Genomic DNA, 16,282 nt, shown 5'->3' with positions numbered 1-16,282 from the left:
CTCGGCTATACATACAAAATATATCCCAAAATAACGATTACTGAAATGTCGATGCTTGTGACATCACATCATTTATTTACAAAAAAAGAAACTGAAGGAAAAAAAGAAAAAAAAATGGTGGAAAAGTAGCCCAATAGACCTAAAAAGTACAAGTTAAACAGGAAATGCACATGACACCAATTACAGGACATGTTGCCAGACGACACTGTTGATGCATACTTCTTTAAGCCGGTACTGATCTAAACAGTTGATTGGTGCCGTTGTGTACATCCATCGAAACTGAAACCGGAGCTCGTCGCTCTCTGTTTCACATCCTGCTGCGGCCGGCTCGGCTCGGTGCCTGCAGTTGGCACTTCTCTAGAACTTGAACTCTTTGTATTTCTTGGCACCGCCTCGTGTGTCCTGCGGCTGGGCCTTCCGCTTCTTTTGCTGTTTAGAAACAAAAAGAGGCGTGAGCGAAAGCAGGGGGGGGGGCTATTAATCAAAGTCCACCATGTTGTAAAAATAAAGCAAATGAAACAGTTTATGAACCTTCTGCTTGGCGGCGTGCTCGGCCACCATGTCGCTGAAGTCTTCCTTCTCCACCTGGGCCTGCTGCTCTCTGACGTGCTCCTCGTATTTCTGAGTCATGGCCATCGGGTCGAGCTCCAACTCTTCAGGGGCCAGGGCCACCTCCACACCCTGTGACTCCTGCCCTCCACCGGTTTTGCGTCCAGCCTGGAAGCAGCAGAAAGTAAGATTTTTTTTTTTCCCAAAAAGAAAATGACATATGGTAAATTTCTCAACCAAATAAGGCGGGAGGACATTTTGATTTTGTTCTGAAATCCATCGCGTCTCACCCCTGTCATGTCGTAGATGTGCGTCGAGGCCATCATGGCCGCTCCTACGGCCCCAGTTCGTCTCTCTGGTAGAACGGTGAAAAGCTGCGGCGTCTCGTTTCTACAAAACAAAACAGGTTTTTTTACTTATTGCTGTGACTTGCAAAAATATTCAACTCTCTTAAAACGTCCCTCCCCTTCGTCATGTTACAGTCCAACTAGGACACATTTTTATTGGAATTTCTCATTTGGCCTCAGATAAGTGACGTTAGACATTTAAGTAACATTTTGTATCCTGCCCCCCCTTATTTGGGGCTGGAGGAGAATACAAAAGCAAGCCACACTTTTCAGAATTTAATTTATTTAAAAAAGAAAACCCAAACACATTTTACTTACATTCTAACAAAATGAATCACTTTATGCAGACATTAAAATATATGCAAAACACAATAAAGTTTGTAGTTACGACGTGTTAGAAAACTAACACTAAACATCACCCAACATGGTGATGGCAGTGTTATGCTGTGGGGACACTTTGCCATCTATTTGTCTTTCCACTTGACAAATATGTGCTACTTTTATGTTGGTCTATCAATAAAGAACATCAACGTTTGTGGTTGTTAAGTCACAATTTGCAAAATAGCTCAAGGTATATGAATACTTTTTGTAAGGCACTGTAATTAAATCAATTACAACTTTAAAAAAATATTTTTCTTAAAATATTCTATTTTTATATGGTGAATACAAAAACGCTTTTGGAAGATTTAATGCTACATCGAACAGTGTAATGGAAAAATATGAATCAGCTGCTGATGTTACTAATGTATAACAAGACATTTCAGTCAACAAAAAAAAACAAATGATTGAAAAATAATTATTTCTAATGCGAATTGTCAAAATAGTACATACATAAAGGCAGCACAGAGTGATCTACGAGCCAGGAGTTGTTTTTAATGCAGAAAGACGGTGTTGATTACAACTCAACATTAACGCGTATCGCACTTTAACCTGGGCAAGACGACATTAACTCTGGAAATGCATTCATGAAAACAAAAAAGGTTTCATTTCTGACAAAATCTCATCAAAAAAATAATAATGGAAAACGTGACAATTTAAAACGGCAGTGTAGCAGTGACACTCACCCATCCATGGCTTCCTCGATCTTCTTCTTCCTCAGCTCGATCAGCTCTGGAGTCTCCATGCCGGCTGGTACTGAGGAGATGCCTCCGGGAGTGATTAAGCCACTGGAACGCACAAAACCAGACAAACGGATTAGCTCTGTGTATCCGTCTACAGGCCAGTGGGGGTTTTTTTATGCTGGGATTAACCAAAGAGATATCAGAAACTCCTCCAGACAAACAATAAAGCCACAGGTCATTCATTTAGGCGGTAAAATCTGCTTGTCATTTGTAAGGTAAACTCTGTGATAGACAGTAACAAAAACTGGCTTCGAATTTCACAGCTTGCTGTTAAGAATCATCTAAAATGTCAAAATGACAAACAGCAAAATAAAATCCCGTTGTTTCAGCGCGTTAACACGTCCATGCTTCAGAATTTCATCCCAAGAAATAGTGAAGCGCATATTCACATCTGACATCCCCTTAAGGCTCCTCGACAATCAGGCGTTCGCACTTTGCCGAAACTCGATTAAATCTGCATGCAGATCACCTGTCTGCTGGTGTGAAGAATCCGGTTTCATCTGGCTTCTCTTCGTCGCTCTCCTCCTCCTCTTCCTCCTCCGACGACTCCTCATCCGAAGGCTCCAGCTCCCCCCACGGCGTGTGGTCCACCTCTTCCTCCTCCGCCTTAGCCTGGACGCAAAAAAAAAATAAAAAATTAAAAATCACACTTGCCTGTTAGCCTGTGCATGACATCTTCAACAGAAACTGCAAATGTTTTTTATATGCAGTAAAGAATTTCCTTTTTTATGTATAAAAGAAAAAGGCAAGCAGTCAGCATGTGTTCATATATTTAAATTTAATTCTAGATATTGACATTAACATCGCGCCCTCAGACAGTACTTTATTACTTTTTGTCGTCAAGGACAAAAATCTTAAATTCTTGGAAAAAACCCCCAGGAATATCTCAAAATTACTTCAGAACAAATGTCTTAAGTTTGATTACTTGTTGCCACGGTTAACAAAAAACGAGAATAATAAAATAAATGGCTAGATGGATTAAAAAAAAAAGTTTTTTATGTGAGAAATTCATCTAAATACAGCCTTTTATGATTCATGTTTGTGTAATAACTCATTTAAAGTTTACAACTCGTTTAACTAAGGAAATCAATCCTCACTTTAATTTTTACTTTGGTTTCCATTAGTCTTGGTTAAACTAATAATGAAAAATTATCAGAATTTTAACCTATAGAATGACAATTTGATTAGTGAGACTAATCAAATATTTTAATCCAAATTAAAATACATATTTTCCATATAAGTAGTGATGGCTAAATAGTTTTATTTTTATTTTATTTTTTAATAATTCTTGATACTTCTTGATAATTCTTCATACTTACTTACAATTTTTTTTTGGCAGCATCTGATTTAAAATCAATGATTTAAAATCAGACGCTACAAAAAAAATATTTGTATGCAAATAATACCATTGATTTAAAATCTGTTATAAACCTTTCATTTGAACTGTGAATACTTTCAAAAGACTTTCTTTGACTAAAATGAACATAATGACACCAGATGGTTAAGATGTAAAACAACAAGATTGTACAAAGCCAACCGTAAATAGATTTTGTTCTCATTTACTTTTTAATGTTAACATTTCTGCTCTGTTTTGGAACAGGTTTTCTTTCACTAGGGTATTAAAAAATAAAATAAAAAATGAAACGAAGCAGATGAGGGTGTTCTTTTCAGTTCGGCCTGCGTTGCGTAGCTCTGACCTGGAAATCTGTTGCGTTGGTCCCAAACACGTCGCCGTACAGAGGTTTGCCCATCTCGTCCACGGGGGGCTTCCCCCACCCACCGGCGTGGTAACCGAACGTACAGTTCTGACGAACAGAGACAACACACACAGCACATATCAATAACCACAATCACTTTTTTTTGAGGGGGAAAAAAACAAAAGTGTATTCTTGCATTATAAAGCCTTATATTTTGACCAAAATGTTGAGCATCCAGCATGTTTTTTTTACCTCTGGGATTGGGGAGTTGAGTCCGGGGATCTTCAGGTTGGGGTAGGAGGGAGGGGGTCCGTACCTCTGCATGGCGATCAACCAGGGAGGCGGCACCTTGTGAGCGTTCTGGCGGTAAACGGGCCAAGACAACAAATCATCACAGAGTAAAAGGTGTTTGCTCAGCCAACAGTAAAACAGGCTTCTCTGTTTGCCGGACCTGCTGAAGGGGATTAAAAATATGAAGCGATAATCATTTTCACTGGCTGTAAAATCAGCTACACGAGTAAATATTTACTGGGCTTTATTAACAGTTATCTTGCGATGTTCCTTGTTGGCGTGCTGGTGTGAACGCGCCGTGCCGCGTCTGAGGAAACGACATGCATTCTTACTGTTTGCACATTAATTAGAGCAGCAAACAGACAGAATGACACACAAACACAACAGTGTGTCACCCCTCTCATCTACCACCACCTAACTATGAAAATCCCTTGTAAATTTTTTTACATTACTGCAACAAGCTTCAATGTGAATCCCTAGAATAATAAGAGTTTGTCCCCCATAACCTGAACACATCTACTGCGTGAAATGTTCAAGTCATAGTTGATAGAAAGATGGTTGGAGCGAATGTTGCATCCAAAATTATGCTCACAAAAGTAGATTTAAAGTAAATGTTTATTTTACCAACAGGTTTCTGCTGACAGGACGTAATAACAACATTTAGATTTTTGCTTCAGCAGCATCCACAAATTGAAAACATAAAAGAGAATCTGCGGAGGGATCGAACCTGAAACGATTAATCGACTATTGAAATAATTCTCAACTAACTATAGTAATTAGCGAGAAGGGAATGAATAATTTAAGATTTTTTATTAAAACCAAAAGTTTTTATTTTATTTTTCAAAATAGTTTTTCCCGCTATGCATCGTTTTAAAAACTTCTGAGAGATGAATGTCTTATTTCCTACCAAAAACTATGCTTTTCATTTAAAAAATAAATATTAGAACTAAATCTGCCAAAAATGGCTAATTTTGGATTTAACTATAAAGAAAACCTAATCATTTAGCAAAGTGTCTAATTTTATCCAAATCTACCTTTCATGTTTGCAGGGTGATTTTTGTGCAAAATTTCTACTTTCACTTTAAACTTGTGCTGATCTTTAAGTTTTTGCTGTAATGTTTCTGAGCTTACAGGTCCGACTGGCATGCCCAGGGCAATCCGCAGCTCGTCTGACAAATCTCCTGGCTTCTTCTCTTTCAGGCGGGTTTCAAACTCTTTACCCTAAAAAAAACAAAAAAAAACACAATTAGTACTAATTACTGGCCCAATATAATGACAAATAGAAAAAAGAAAAAGAAAACTTTCAACCTGATAACCATTCAAATTTCCAAATGCCACAGCTTAGTTTAATTTTTTTTAAATTAAAATCACCAACATTCCAGTGTTTTTTTCATATGGTTTCCTCTTTAGTCAATAGAAATTAAATACAATCAGCCAAAAAGCTCTTAAAAAAACCCCAAAACACCCCATCCTGGAATCAGTGCGTTTCTAACGTCCTCAGTTCGTCCCTGGAGGAAGGAAACTGTGATGTACCTCGTAGTAAAGGTCTCCATGGATGGTGAGTTTAGGTTTGATTTGCCATTTGAAGAAAGCATCGTGGAGCTTCTGGTAGTCGATGTCAATCTTCCCCATCTTGGGTCGTACCTTCTCCCTCATTTTGGTTTTCATAGATTTGGCGTCTTCCTAAATAGACGATCACGAAACATTAATGCCGTTAACAACTCAACGCTTTGGCAGCTAAATCCTTTCTCCAACAGCACTGAAGGGCCACCCACCTTCTCCTGGAGGGCCTCTCTCATCTCCTGGATTCCTGTCCTCCGGATGAACTCCGGCAGCTCAAACGGAGGCTTCTCGATACCTCTCTTTCCCTGCAGGTACTTCCTTTTGAAGCACCAGTGGCGCGGCACTGGCACCGTGTTCCTGGTGGCCTTTAAGTGGACCAGCAGCTTGGGCTCCTGGGCCGTCACGTCATGCATCTCCACCACGTCTGGACGGGCCACCAACTGCGGAAAGCATCCGGGAAACCCGACAGAGATAAAGGTAGGACCATTTTATTCCTACAAGTAAATGGATCCAAAGCATTCCCACAAAACGGGGACGAACGTGTTCAAGCAGACGTCGAGTGTTTAGATTCAAGTCACGGCCGTTATGAGTTCATTTAAAAACAGCTGTGATTCACCTGTTTGAGTTCAGCCACTGTCAGCCTGTTCATCCTCCTCAGCTTCTTCTTGGACAGTTTTGGTACATCTGGTTTGGCTTCCTGCAGGTAAAACACGGTCCAGATGTTCAAAACAGGCAAAAAATAAATAAAATAAAATCACTTTTCCGCCAATGGGCAGTGTCCGTACGTCATCGCTGTCGTCGCTGTCCTTCCTCTCCAGTTCGAAGCCTTTTTTCCGCAACATGCCGACCGCCTCCTGCTTTTCGGCCTTCTCCGGCTCCTTTTCTTTCTCTTTCTTCACGTCGTCAGCTAGCTACGTATTAGGAAAGAGAGGATAACCGTTACATAAATTAAACACTAAACAGTAATTCAACTTCTAGTCTAAATTATGAAGCTGTTGCAGTCACCTTAAACGCTTCGAAAATCCTCTTGAAGAAGATGAAGTTTGGGTCGTAGATCTCCGGCTCTTCAGTGACGTACTCGATCTCCACCTCCGGGTCTTTTCCCTTGTCTTTATCTTTGTCCTTCTCTTTCTCCTTCTCGCCGCCTTCCTTCTTCTTCTGCTGCTGCTGCTGTTGTTCAGCTTGCTCCTTCTTTTCCAGCGCTCGCTTCTTCTTGCTCTTCTTTTTGCGGTTCCTGCGTTTGCGGTTTTTCTAGTGAAAACATTTCATTTGTAAATTTCAAATTGCTATTCAGAAGAGTGGATTGCGAAGGTTAAAAGACTCACGTCTTTTTTAGACATCTGGCCGTCTTCGGTTTCAGACATCGCTTGAGCGGAGGAATTGTTAGCGTCCATCTCTCCATCATCGTCATCTTCCTCTGGAGCAACAGAGGGTGGATGACGACATTTAGATATTTTGAAATGGTTATGAATTCAAATATTTTAAGCCAGATTAAATGTTGCCGTATCTCCCAAATACAACCTGGCTGTGGTATAGTCTTTTCTTTCTTTATGCATCTCCAGCATGTATTTAGAAAACATAATCACTGGGAAAATAAGACTCTCTCTCTCTATAAATATATATATATATATTTATTTTAAATCAGGACTTGATTATCTACCAGCAAGAGTACAACTTTTGCTGGTATTAAAAAAACCCTCCAGATTTTATTTTTAATGTGATTTTAAAGACACGCAGAAAAATAATCCAGATTCAGCCACTATATCGTTTCATACGACAGAGTACCATATTAGACAAAATATAAAGTTTTAAAAATAGCAGAATAAAATAATGTGAGAATAAAGTTGAAATATGGAAATGGATGTGTCATATTATTATGACTTTATTCTTGCATTATAACCATATAAAGATATTCTTGAAAAATTACAACTTTGTTCTCGCAATATTACGACTTTATTCTTGAATTTTATTTTTTTTTTCTTAGTACAGCCCTAATACTCTGTTGTACTTTGAATGTGTCACTTATTAGTTTTAGATAAATTATCCCATTTGTTTTGAAATGTTTTGTTAAATCAAAAATAAAGGCGCAAACATCCATCTGCTCAAGCGTCATCATCATCATCATCCTAACCAACCAGCTTCCCTCAAACAGAAACAGAAACACACAAGATCCTTTAGATCAAACAGCCTGTTCTCACCACGCAACCAACATCCATCACAACTAATGTTGCACTCATTTAATATTTAGTTTATTATCTATCCAGTAATTCCTGGATTCACCAATTAAGCGGATAAACCGGTGCTTTCTTCGTCTGTTGAAGATTTCTTCCATGATGGTAGAAGAAAAACATTTAAAAATTTGCCAAGGCTACGAATCATTTTCGAGCTTAACTATAACTGTGGTCTGATCGGCTCAGTAGAGAACCTGATACTAGGCTTCAACGGTCACGGAAAAATCCAGAATCCGACGTATCGAACTTGCTTTAATGACCCAGATGTAAAAGAGTTGAGCTGTAGCGACCGAGCCAATTAATCAGAAGGAACATCCAGCAAAAAGGATAAGAGAATCTCTTTAATCAGCGTTTCTCTTTCAGTAGCAGATAGCTGTGCTGACCTGGTGCGTCAGTGAGCTGCTCCTGTCTGATCTCCTTCAGCTGCAGGATCTTCTCCAGGACCTGGGGGATTTTAGGCCCGCCGACGCTTACTTCCTCATTCTGCCAGAGCTGCAGGGGTTTAGATTCAGAGACTTTAATCGAGATAGAGATAAATCACAGACTCCACTTTCAACCAGCAGGCTGGCAAGATCTCACCAAATGAAAAGAGAAGTTTTTAGTTTTGATAAACAACTTTTAGAGTAAAATTTGAAGAAGATATATAAAAATTTGCATCCAATAAAAAGATAAACTCCAAAGGGATGCCTTTTTAGCAAAAAGAGGATTCATTTAGAACCAAACCTGCTACAAAAGCTTTTGAATTTGTTCCTCATGCAGGAGGAAATGATGCGTTTACCTCCTTGTTATCTTCTCCTGGAGGAGGCGGCACTCTCTGCTTCTGAGGGGGCAGCATGGTGACACCAGGAGGAAGTGGACCTCGAGGATCCAGGATTGAAACTTCACACAGAAATCACAAGGAAACATTCAAACATGATCATTACATCTTGGACTTTGAGACGGCGTCTTACAAAACTATTGATATCTCTTTTTTTGTACATATATTATAAACTAAAAGGGACATTTTATGTCAAACAGTTGAAAGAAAAACACTAATTGGAATTTCTCTAAAAGTGCATAATTGAGAAATGGAAGAAAAATTATACCCGATTTTTATTATCTTTTACTAACACAATTTTTTTTTTTTTTTTTACAAAGACACATTTCACTGCAATCACAGCCATCTTTGGGAGGTAGGTCTATTAGCTATTAGCTAAGGTAAGACAAAAATGTTTTTGCTATTCTTTAGAAAATAACTCAACCTCCGTCAAACTGGACGGAGAGCATCTGAAAACACACATTTTCAAAATCGTCACCCAGATTCCCAACTGGAAGCAATTATTTTTTTTTTAAATAAAAGGTTTAAAACAAACCCGTGGGCAGGGATCTCGTCTGCATCTTGACCATCTCCTGCTGCCGCTCCTGCTCCAACATCACCGCGGCCTGACGCAGGACGAGATTAAAATATAGAGAGGAAAAACGGCAAATGAAGAGGTGCACGTGATCGTGACAGATCTGAAACGGTTACGTTATGTCTGGTGTTCTAGAAGGCTCCACAAACGGTCGGTCAAGTTCACCTGCTGCTTGGCCCGTTCCTCCTGCTGTAGAACCATGGCGGCTCTCTGCTGAGCCATCTTCAGCTGGTCGTCCTGGGACAGGCCTGGAGGCGGCAGGGGAGCGTGCTCCAGGCCCATGGGGATGCCGGGCGGAGGGGGGGCTCCTTGGGGCATCATGGGCAGAGGCTGGAGCATGCTCATGCCTGGAGGCATTGGCGGCATGGGCATGGGGGGCATGGGTGGAATCGCAGACATCTGAGGGGAGGAAGGATACGGAAAATAAGAAAAATACATTTATTATATAGAAGCTGCTTGATTATTTTTAAAATTTGACTTTTTTTTTTTTAAGTAGATAAGCAGCCCTATAGCTGAAAATGCTACACAAGCCTGAAATGATTAATCGAATGAGTTGTGATTAATCAGACAACGATTAATTGTTAACTGGAGAATATACACACTCTGAAAATGGCTATTTGCTGAAAGAACATCACACACAGAGCAGTAATTAAGCCAAAACTGTACAAAAATAGAAACATTTTGGATTTAAGATAAAAATAAAACATTCCTTGTCTGTAGATCTTTATTCCACCCAGAACGCGTTAAGTAGCATTTTTTTGCTTCACCTCTTAAATACTTTAAAGAAAACACCCATTAAGCCATCTTTTGCTATCCAACTATTGATCAAAAAAATAATAAACAGATTAAGACAGTATGTGTTTCAGTTGCAGATACATCCTTTGCTATAAATGGTAGACTAAAGGAATGGTTGTGTTATTGCATTTTAGGCAATACATTTTTTTATTCAAAGATCTACCGGTAATTGAATTATTTGCTTATGAGAATCTTTTAATTAGTTTCTAATAATGTGTAAAAAAGACTTAAGTGGTGAACTGAAAAATCTGCAGAATGTGCCAGATTTTTTTTTATTATCCGATTAATGGATTAATCGTCAGAATAATCATTACTAAAAATGTTAGTGGCAGCCGTAGTGCTACAAATGTCCAGGTGACATAATAGCATATGCTGTTGTTACTTGCAATTAATGCATTAATATTTATTCTAAACAGGTAGTCAAAGTAAAAACAATGCAAATCGATATCAGACCAAACTGTGTTTCACTGTGAATAGGTAACAGGATGTACACAAAAACAAAATCCGTGTTGTCAAATCCTGGACATTTTGAACATGCAACACGTTTCCAAACCATCACAGCCTAATAAAGGAACCACCACATTCCCTCATATAAAGAACTCACCTGCGAGGCCATTTTGTCATCATTTGGTTTTGTAAGGAGGATTCCAGTCTGCAGATTCAAACAAGCACAATAAATAACTTATTTCAGACACAAAATGACTAAATAAAGAGATGAATTTAAATTTGTGTTGCAACAAACCCCACAAAACAACTGGAGGCCATTATTTCTTTTATAAAGGTTGACGCTTTGCTCACCTGGATCATGTAACTTTTCAGCCTGTCAATGAGCTCCTCCCGAGGACCTGGAAGAGAGAAATTTAATATTTATTATCTTAATATTACCCACCAGATAACGTTTGTGGAACAAAGACGTAAAGAATCATTACAAAAACTGCGTGACTAAATTTCAACAACTACTCCTGAAAGTTAGCAAATGCGCAAAATTTAAAGTGGACGCTTCACTAAAAACTATCATATTGGCTTAGCTTGTTATTTAATCATCCCAAACTGGGTAGGAAAAATTATATATATGCTAAGTACTACGAACAATGCGTTCAAGTTGATGTAAACACTCTACAGGCCTGGCGGCAGACCACCTCAACGGAAGCACTGCGTTTCAGCAGTGCTTGCTGCGGCTAGCAACTGGCTAGCTAGAAATTAGCTAAACACGCTGCTGATAAAGTTCTATCTCCGCGTCTTTCTTACCCATGTTTGGTGCTCCGAGCTCGGCCAGCTTGGCCTGGAGGTCCGGGTTGCTCCATGTATTCAAAGCCGCGATGGCATTCCCCAATTCAGACGGAAGAGCCTCCGCGACCGGTGTTCCGTCGGATGCCATGTTGAGCTTCTCTCTCAATGGAACAACGGCGGCAGCTAAGATAACGCGAGAACTCGAGAAAAGCTCGCTGGGACATGGAGTTTTTAAACGACAGATGGTGTATAATGTTAAGCCTCTAGATGTCAGTGTGGTGATGACATGTGCATCATTTTAGCTTCAAATTTTTAAGCAAACGCTATCAGGTATCCATTCTAAAGCCCAACAAATTTGTGATACTATGCACTCTGAGAAGTTGGGCATTATAGATTTCCCCCTGCACTTAATAGAGGTAATAAGATGCTTTTCAGATATATATGATTTGTTTAATACCTGGAATGTTTGTTGCTGAAAATCTCATATCCAGATACATTTTCATTATTATTATTATTATCATCCATTTGCTTTTACTTAGGCTTATTCTAGGCCACCTATTTAGGTGGTAGATACCAAAAACCAACAGAAAAGCAGTTAATAAAAAATTTTTTTGGGGGGAGGGGGAGGATATAGAAAAAGATTGACGCGCATTGGGTTTTTTTACAAATATAAATATGGATTTATTTTTGCAGTGTTTTATCTATTCATACAGTCGACTGCCTTACTTTCAATAAAATAATCAGAAGGAAGAAGTGGACCAGCACAAAGAGGCTGTTATCTATCTGGCTTTATGAAAGTGAATTCCTTTGAGCTGTTTTATGAGCGTGCAGTGCGCAGGCGCAGTGGAGAGGGGCCGCACCGGGGCATGGGAGAGGCTGCAGGGCGTTGCTAAAAACGCAGGGCTACAGATATTTAAGAAAGCGGTGTAAACCACACAAAACATGGACAGGAACAGAAAGCGTCGAGTGGACATCTGAAACCTAACAACTGTACTTTAAGGAAACTGGCAGAAAGGTAAGCTTAACGCGAATTTTCTGACTCTGGGTGCTGTGGTTGCATTTCTTTTTTGAGGTGCGAAGATAAAAGAACTTTCTTTACAGGAAGATTTTGAAGTTTATGGAACGAATTTGAAAACTTTAAATCTACCTTCTGCTGCAAGAGCAACATTGTTTACAATTATTTTTTATTAAAAACTTTACGACCAAAATAAATAAAATAGTCAGAACATATTTCCGGGGTTGTTTCCTTCTATGTCATGACTTGTTTTCTTGCGCTCCTCAAATGTGGCACGGATGTTAATTTTGATGACACTGAAACAAATAGGATTATCTTGGAGTTTGATTAGAACTTTTGGACATGTCCTCTTCCGGGGCCCTTACTTATCTATGCGAGCCATATGTTTGCTTAAAAAAAAAAAGTTAAACAAACAACAAAAAACGGCTTTAAAGCAGCTGCTCGCGAGCAGAAGGAAGTTTTTTTGTTCTTTTGTGTGTTTTTTTTTTTACTTTGCAAGACCAGTTCGCCCACTCTTATCTTATCTTTTGATTAGATAAACATAACAATCTTTCTGGACACTCTGAGTGTCTGGTTTCTGCAGGTCTATTTTCTCCAAAGCATTTCATAGATATATCAGTTCACTGTAAGCAGTGTTTGGAATATGAGCTCTGCATGCAGAAATACTCCGCGGGCGGTCAGAGAGCTTATTCATCGCTCAGACTCCTCGTCACATTCATACAGTGTTTATGTACGTGCTTCCCTTGGCTTTGCGGTTGGAAGGAGGATGCCTGTTGGACTCAGACATGCATCAGCAGAAAAGTAGTGTCATGCTGTATTTTGATGACTGGGGTTGGCCTTAAAGGATTTTAAGCTGCTTCTCACACAATAGTTCCTCCACAAAACTGTCTGTATCATGGTATGTAGAAATAGAGCTTCCTCTAATTACTCTTAACTGGTTTCATACTGCAGATAGTCCCGGGGGAAGGCAGAGTAGTTTATACAGTATCATACTGTCACAACACGGTGACATTTTTTAAAATAAAAGTGACCTATTACAATGTTAATCTCCAAAATGGTACTGAATCACTTTTTACATTTCCAATACCGATGCAGATATTTGAGGTTTAGTATCGACTGATCCAATACAAAAAAAACCCACATTACTGAATTGACTTGGAATGTTTCTGCTTTTAAACGTGGGAATAAATGTACTGAATTCCAAATTTATTTGTTAACTCTGCGCCAGTGCAGCACACTTAAATACACCAATGAGCTTTACAAGCTTGGTCAAACATGTAAAAAAAAAAAACAACAACACAACTTTAATTTGTTCGGTCATTAAATAAATAATAAAGAAACTGATGAGAGCAATTGGTTGGCTACTTTGGTAAAGATAAACTCTAACAAACCCTTTTCAAATGGTTCAAACAGTGCAATTAGGAATGCCAAATATATTACAAATTAAATACTAAAGCATGTTGTTGTTCAGAGAACGAAGCATAGAATTAGACTGGATAGATTTGCCGATACTGACTTTTTTTCAGTTTGGGGAAAAAAAGGAGCAGGAGTTTCCTAAAGAGATGGAGGCCAATTTCAAGGCGTTAAATTGAGAATTAACATTTCTATTAAGTTATGTTTAATATATGTAGCATTTTCGTAACAATCGTTCCTAGATTGTGCAATGTGCCTGGACTATACGTACTGCTGCCCCTTTAAGGTGAGGATAAATCTTTCTTTAGGGAAGATGTGACAAAAATCACTCAAAACTTGGCTGAATCTCTTCAATATTCCCTGTATTTTACTAAGATTACTGAAATGTTAAAAATCATGGTTGGACCTTTGTGCTGTTTGGAGTGCAGCAAGTCCTTGTTTTGACTAACTAGGCCCACTAAGTGAAAGTCCTTTGTTTATCTCCCAGTAGAACCACAAACAATTTGGTTTCCTTCAGGGGGATTCTTGTTTCCACCCAGCTTTGTTTGACTCTAGTTGCATTCATGCGTTAATATGTCACTATCATGTTGTCACTTTCCATAAATCACACCACATGCAGTGAGGTATGACACTGTAGCTTTCATGGGAGAGGAAATAAAATATTTATGTTATCCATATTTAACTTATGCAGGGCAGAGGTCATGTTGATAACATGCAGCGGATATAAAATCTAGTCTGGACCTAGATATTATAATATTCAGATTTTTTTAAAAAATTTTTTGTTTCATTATTGTTACTGTCATGCTTTAAAACAAACACACAGACGACTTCTTCTCTGTTCAGACAGCAGCACTGACATGTCTTCTGCATATTAAACACCCTGAACCTGCTAGCAGCAGCTGCTGCTGCTGAAAAACGGCCTCAATTTTCAGCTCTGTTGTGTTTTCACATCTCTGTGCTGCTGGGGTGACATTTATGATTTCCATGATTAATTTAGTTTTTCAAGACGGGCTACAATAAAATATTTAGAATGTTCCAAGTGTATAGGGAACTCTTTATGTCGTCTTGTTTTTCTCCGTTTTAGACTGAGAGTATTTAAAATGGAGGTTCGCTTTTGTGAATCGTCCTGATTTGCTTGGTAGAATGACGACTGTAAGATAAAGAGCAAACTTTTCCGTCTTGCCTTTAAGTTGTATTTGCAGAGAATATGTTGTCCTAAGAAAAATCCTTCCTCCTGGGCTCCCGGTCTGCTGCGTCCGCTGTAAAGAGTGCTTATTCTGCTAAGTGTTGGTGTGTTATCACCCGAGGGCTGTAAGTGCCGTCCTATAGTCTTATGTGCTCTTCAATAATTTATGGACGACGCACGTCAAATGAACAAAATACCTGCTAGTGCCGTCTGCTGTAGGGACAGGAATGATGCGGCCGGATAGCTTGTAGCAGCACCAGTCGGGATGAAAAAATCCCAGAGCCGATGTTTACTAAAGGTAAAAACCGATGCCAGATTTTTCTTTTACTCGTTGTTGCGTTTAGAAATGCCATTGCGTACTTTCAAACCACACCAATGGGTCGTATTTCTGACCTATAGATATTTCTGCAGTATTCTGGCTTTTACGAAATTCTTCAGATATTTTAAATCCAGCGTGGAGTGTGGAACCAGTCTACAGTACACTGGAAGTCGAGAGCTTGTAGGTCTACCTTTAAGAAGAAAAAAAACTTCACGTTTCTTGAAGTCATCATGCAGGAATTTTGGGGCTTTCTTTTATGACGGCGTTTTTTTTTTTCTCACTCCAGTAAAGTTCGCAGACACTCTTTTGATGCTCCGCTCCCCATTACTGCCTTTCATTCAAGGCAGAGTCTTTACCCTGGACTATAAAACCTCTTTGTATTTATCAGTCACTCTGCTGCATAGTTGCTGTTATGTTTGTGAACACTAATTCTGCAGGATGACTCAACTATGTTAGCCCACATGATATTTGCCACTTGAATGCTTCAGTCTTTTGGCTACAAAACAAGCCAAAATTGTCTTTTGTCAAGCGCAGTGCTGTGTATTATGACCAAACACATCTACTTTGACCTCATTTCACCAAAGGGCAGAGTCTTATTGCTAGTTCAGATGCAACTTTAAAAAGAATCCTCCTGAATACTTTCTATAAAGTATATTCATTCTCATGGTTACCCTTCCAAACAAGCTACACTTGAGCTTTAACACGCTACATAAGATATGTAAAGTCTGAGGTACAATTCTTGCTTTTCTGTGTGATTTCTTTAACCATCGTATAGTTTGTTCTCACAAATTTGTTAGCAACATCTCACTGAAGAATAATAAACTTTAAATAGTGTAGAAACGGATTTCTAACCCTTCCAAGATTGATAGCTAGGTTCGGTTGACCTCAAGCTTATTGCTGTTTTCTTGTTTTCTGACACTGAATATCTTCTAGACCAGTAAACAATACTGATAGTCATTCAGCATGTAGTGAAAACTGCATTATTTTTGACTTACTGTCACAACAATTTCCTATAATGTTTAAAATTGTAAAAAAAAACTAAACAACATTTTTTACAGTTTGTTCCATGAGAGCGCCAATGAATTTGAAAATGTAATAAATGGATGGAAATGCCTGAATCCTAGTAATGCAAAA

General features: G+C 38.9%; 2 protein-coding genes across 2 annotated transcripts in view; one reads left to right on the top strand and one right to left on the bottom strand.

Annotated features, from left to right (window-relative positions):
* Positions 1 to 52: 52 nt before the first annotated feature.
* Positions 53 to 11,416, bottom strand: sf3b2 (splicing factor 3b, subunit 2). Its single transcript, XM_044097312.1, has 21 exons — positions 11,234 to 11,416; positions 10,784 to 10,830; positions 10,590 to 10,637; positions 9,356 to 9,589; positions 9,152 to 9,221; positions 8,578 to 8,678; positions 8,183 to 8,291; positions 6,894 to 6,985; positions 6,574 to 6,819; positions 6,354 to 6,479; positions 6,185 to 6,265; positions 5,781 to 6,008; positions 5,539 to 5,688; positions 5,137 to 5,226; positions 3,967 to 4,074; positions 3,715 to 3,822; positions 2,487 to 2,629; positions 1,961 to 2,062; positions 840 to 939; positions 532 to 717; positions 53 to 429 (listed from the first exon to the last, which is right to left on the bottom strand). The coding sequence occupies exons 1-21, from the start codon at positions 11,361 to 11,363 to the stop codon at positions 358 to 360; spliced, it is 2,571 nt and encodes an 856-aa protein (XP_043953247.1). The 5' UTR covers positions 11,364 to 11,416; the 3' UTR covers positions 53 to 357.
* A 654-nt stretch (positions 11,417 to 12,070) lies between these two features.
* Positions 12,071 to 16,282, top strand: part of capn1 (calpain 1) — a 36,979-nt gene continuing 32,767 nt past the window's right edge. The window contains exon 1 of the mRNA XM_044097310.1: positions 12,071 to 12,230. The gene's annotated coding sequence lies outside the window, so the exon portion shown is untranslated. The remainder of the gene's footprint in view (positions 12,231 to 16,282) is intronic.

This window comes from Gambusia affinis, linkage group LG18, assembly GCF_019740435.1.
Source record: "Gambusia affinis linkage group LG18, SWU_Gaff_1.0, whole genome shotgun sequence".
Classification (NCBI taxonomy): Eukaryota; Metazoa; Chordata; class Actinopteri; order Cyprinodontiformes; family Poeciliidae; genus Gambusia; species Gambusia affinis.
Note: the sequence above shows the minus strand (reverse complement) of the source record. Positions and strands in the feature narration are given on the sequence as shown.

Excerpts from the sequence above, each read along its gene's own strand:
- sf3b2 (XM_044097312.1), bottom strand. The coding sequence starts at position 11,363 with ATGGCATCCGACGGAACACCGGTCGCGGAGGCTCTTCCGTCTGAATTG. Across the intron at positions 6,986-8,182 it reads GCAGCTCACTGACGCACCAG|AGGAAGATGACGATGATGGA; the intron begins GTCAGCACAGCT and ends CTGTTGCTCCAG. Across the intron at positions 6,266-6,353 it reads ACAGCGACGACAGCGATGAC|GAAGCCAAACCAGATGTACC; the intron begins GTACGGACACTG and ends TTTTACCTGCAG.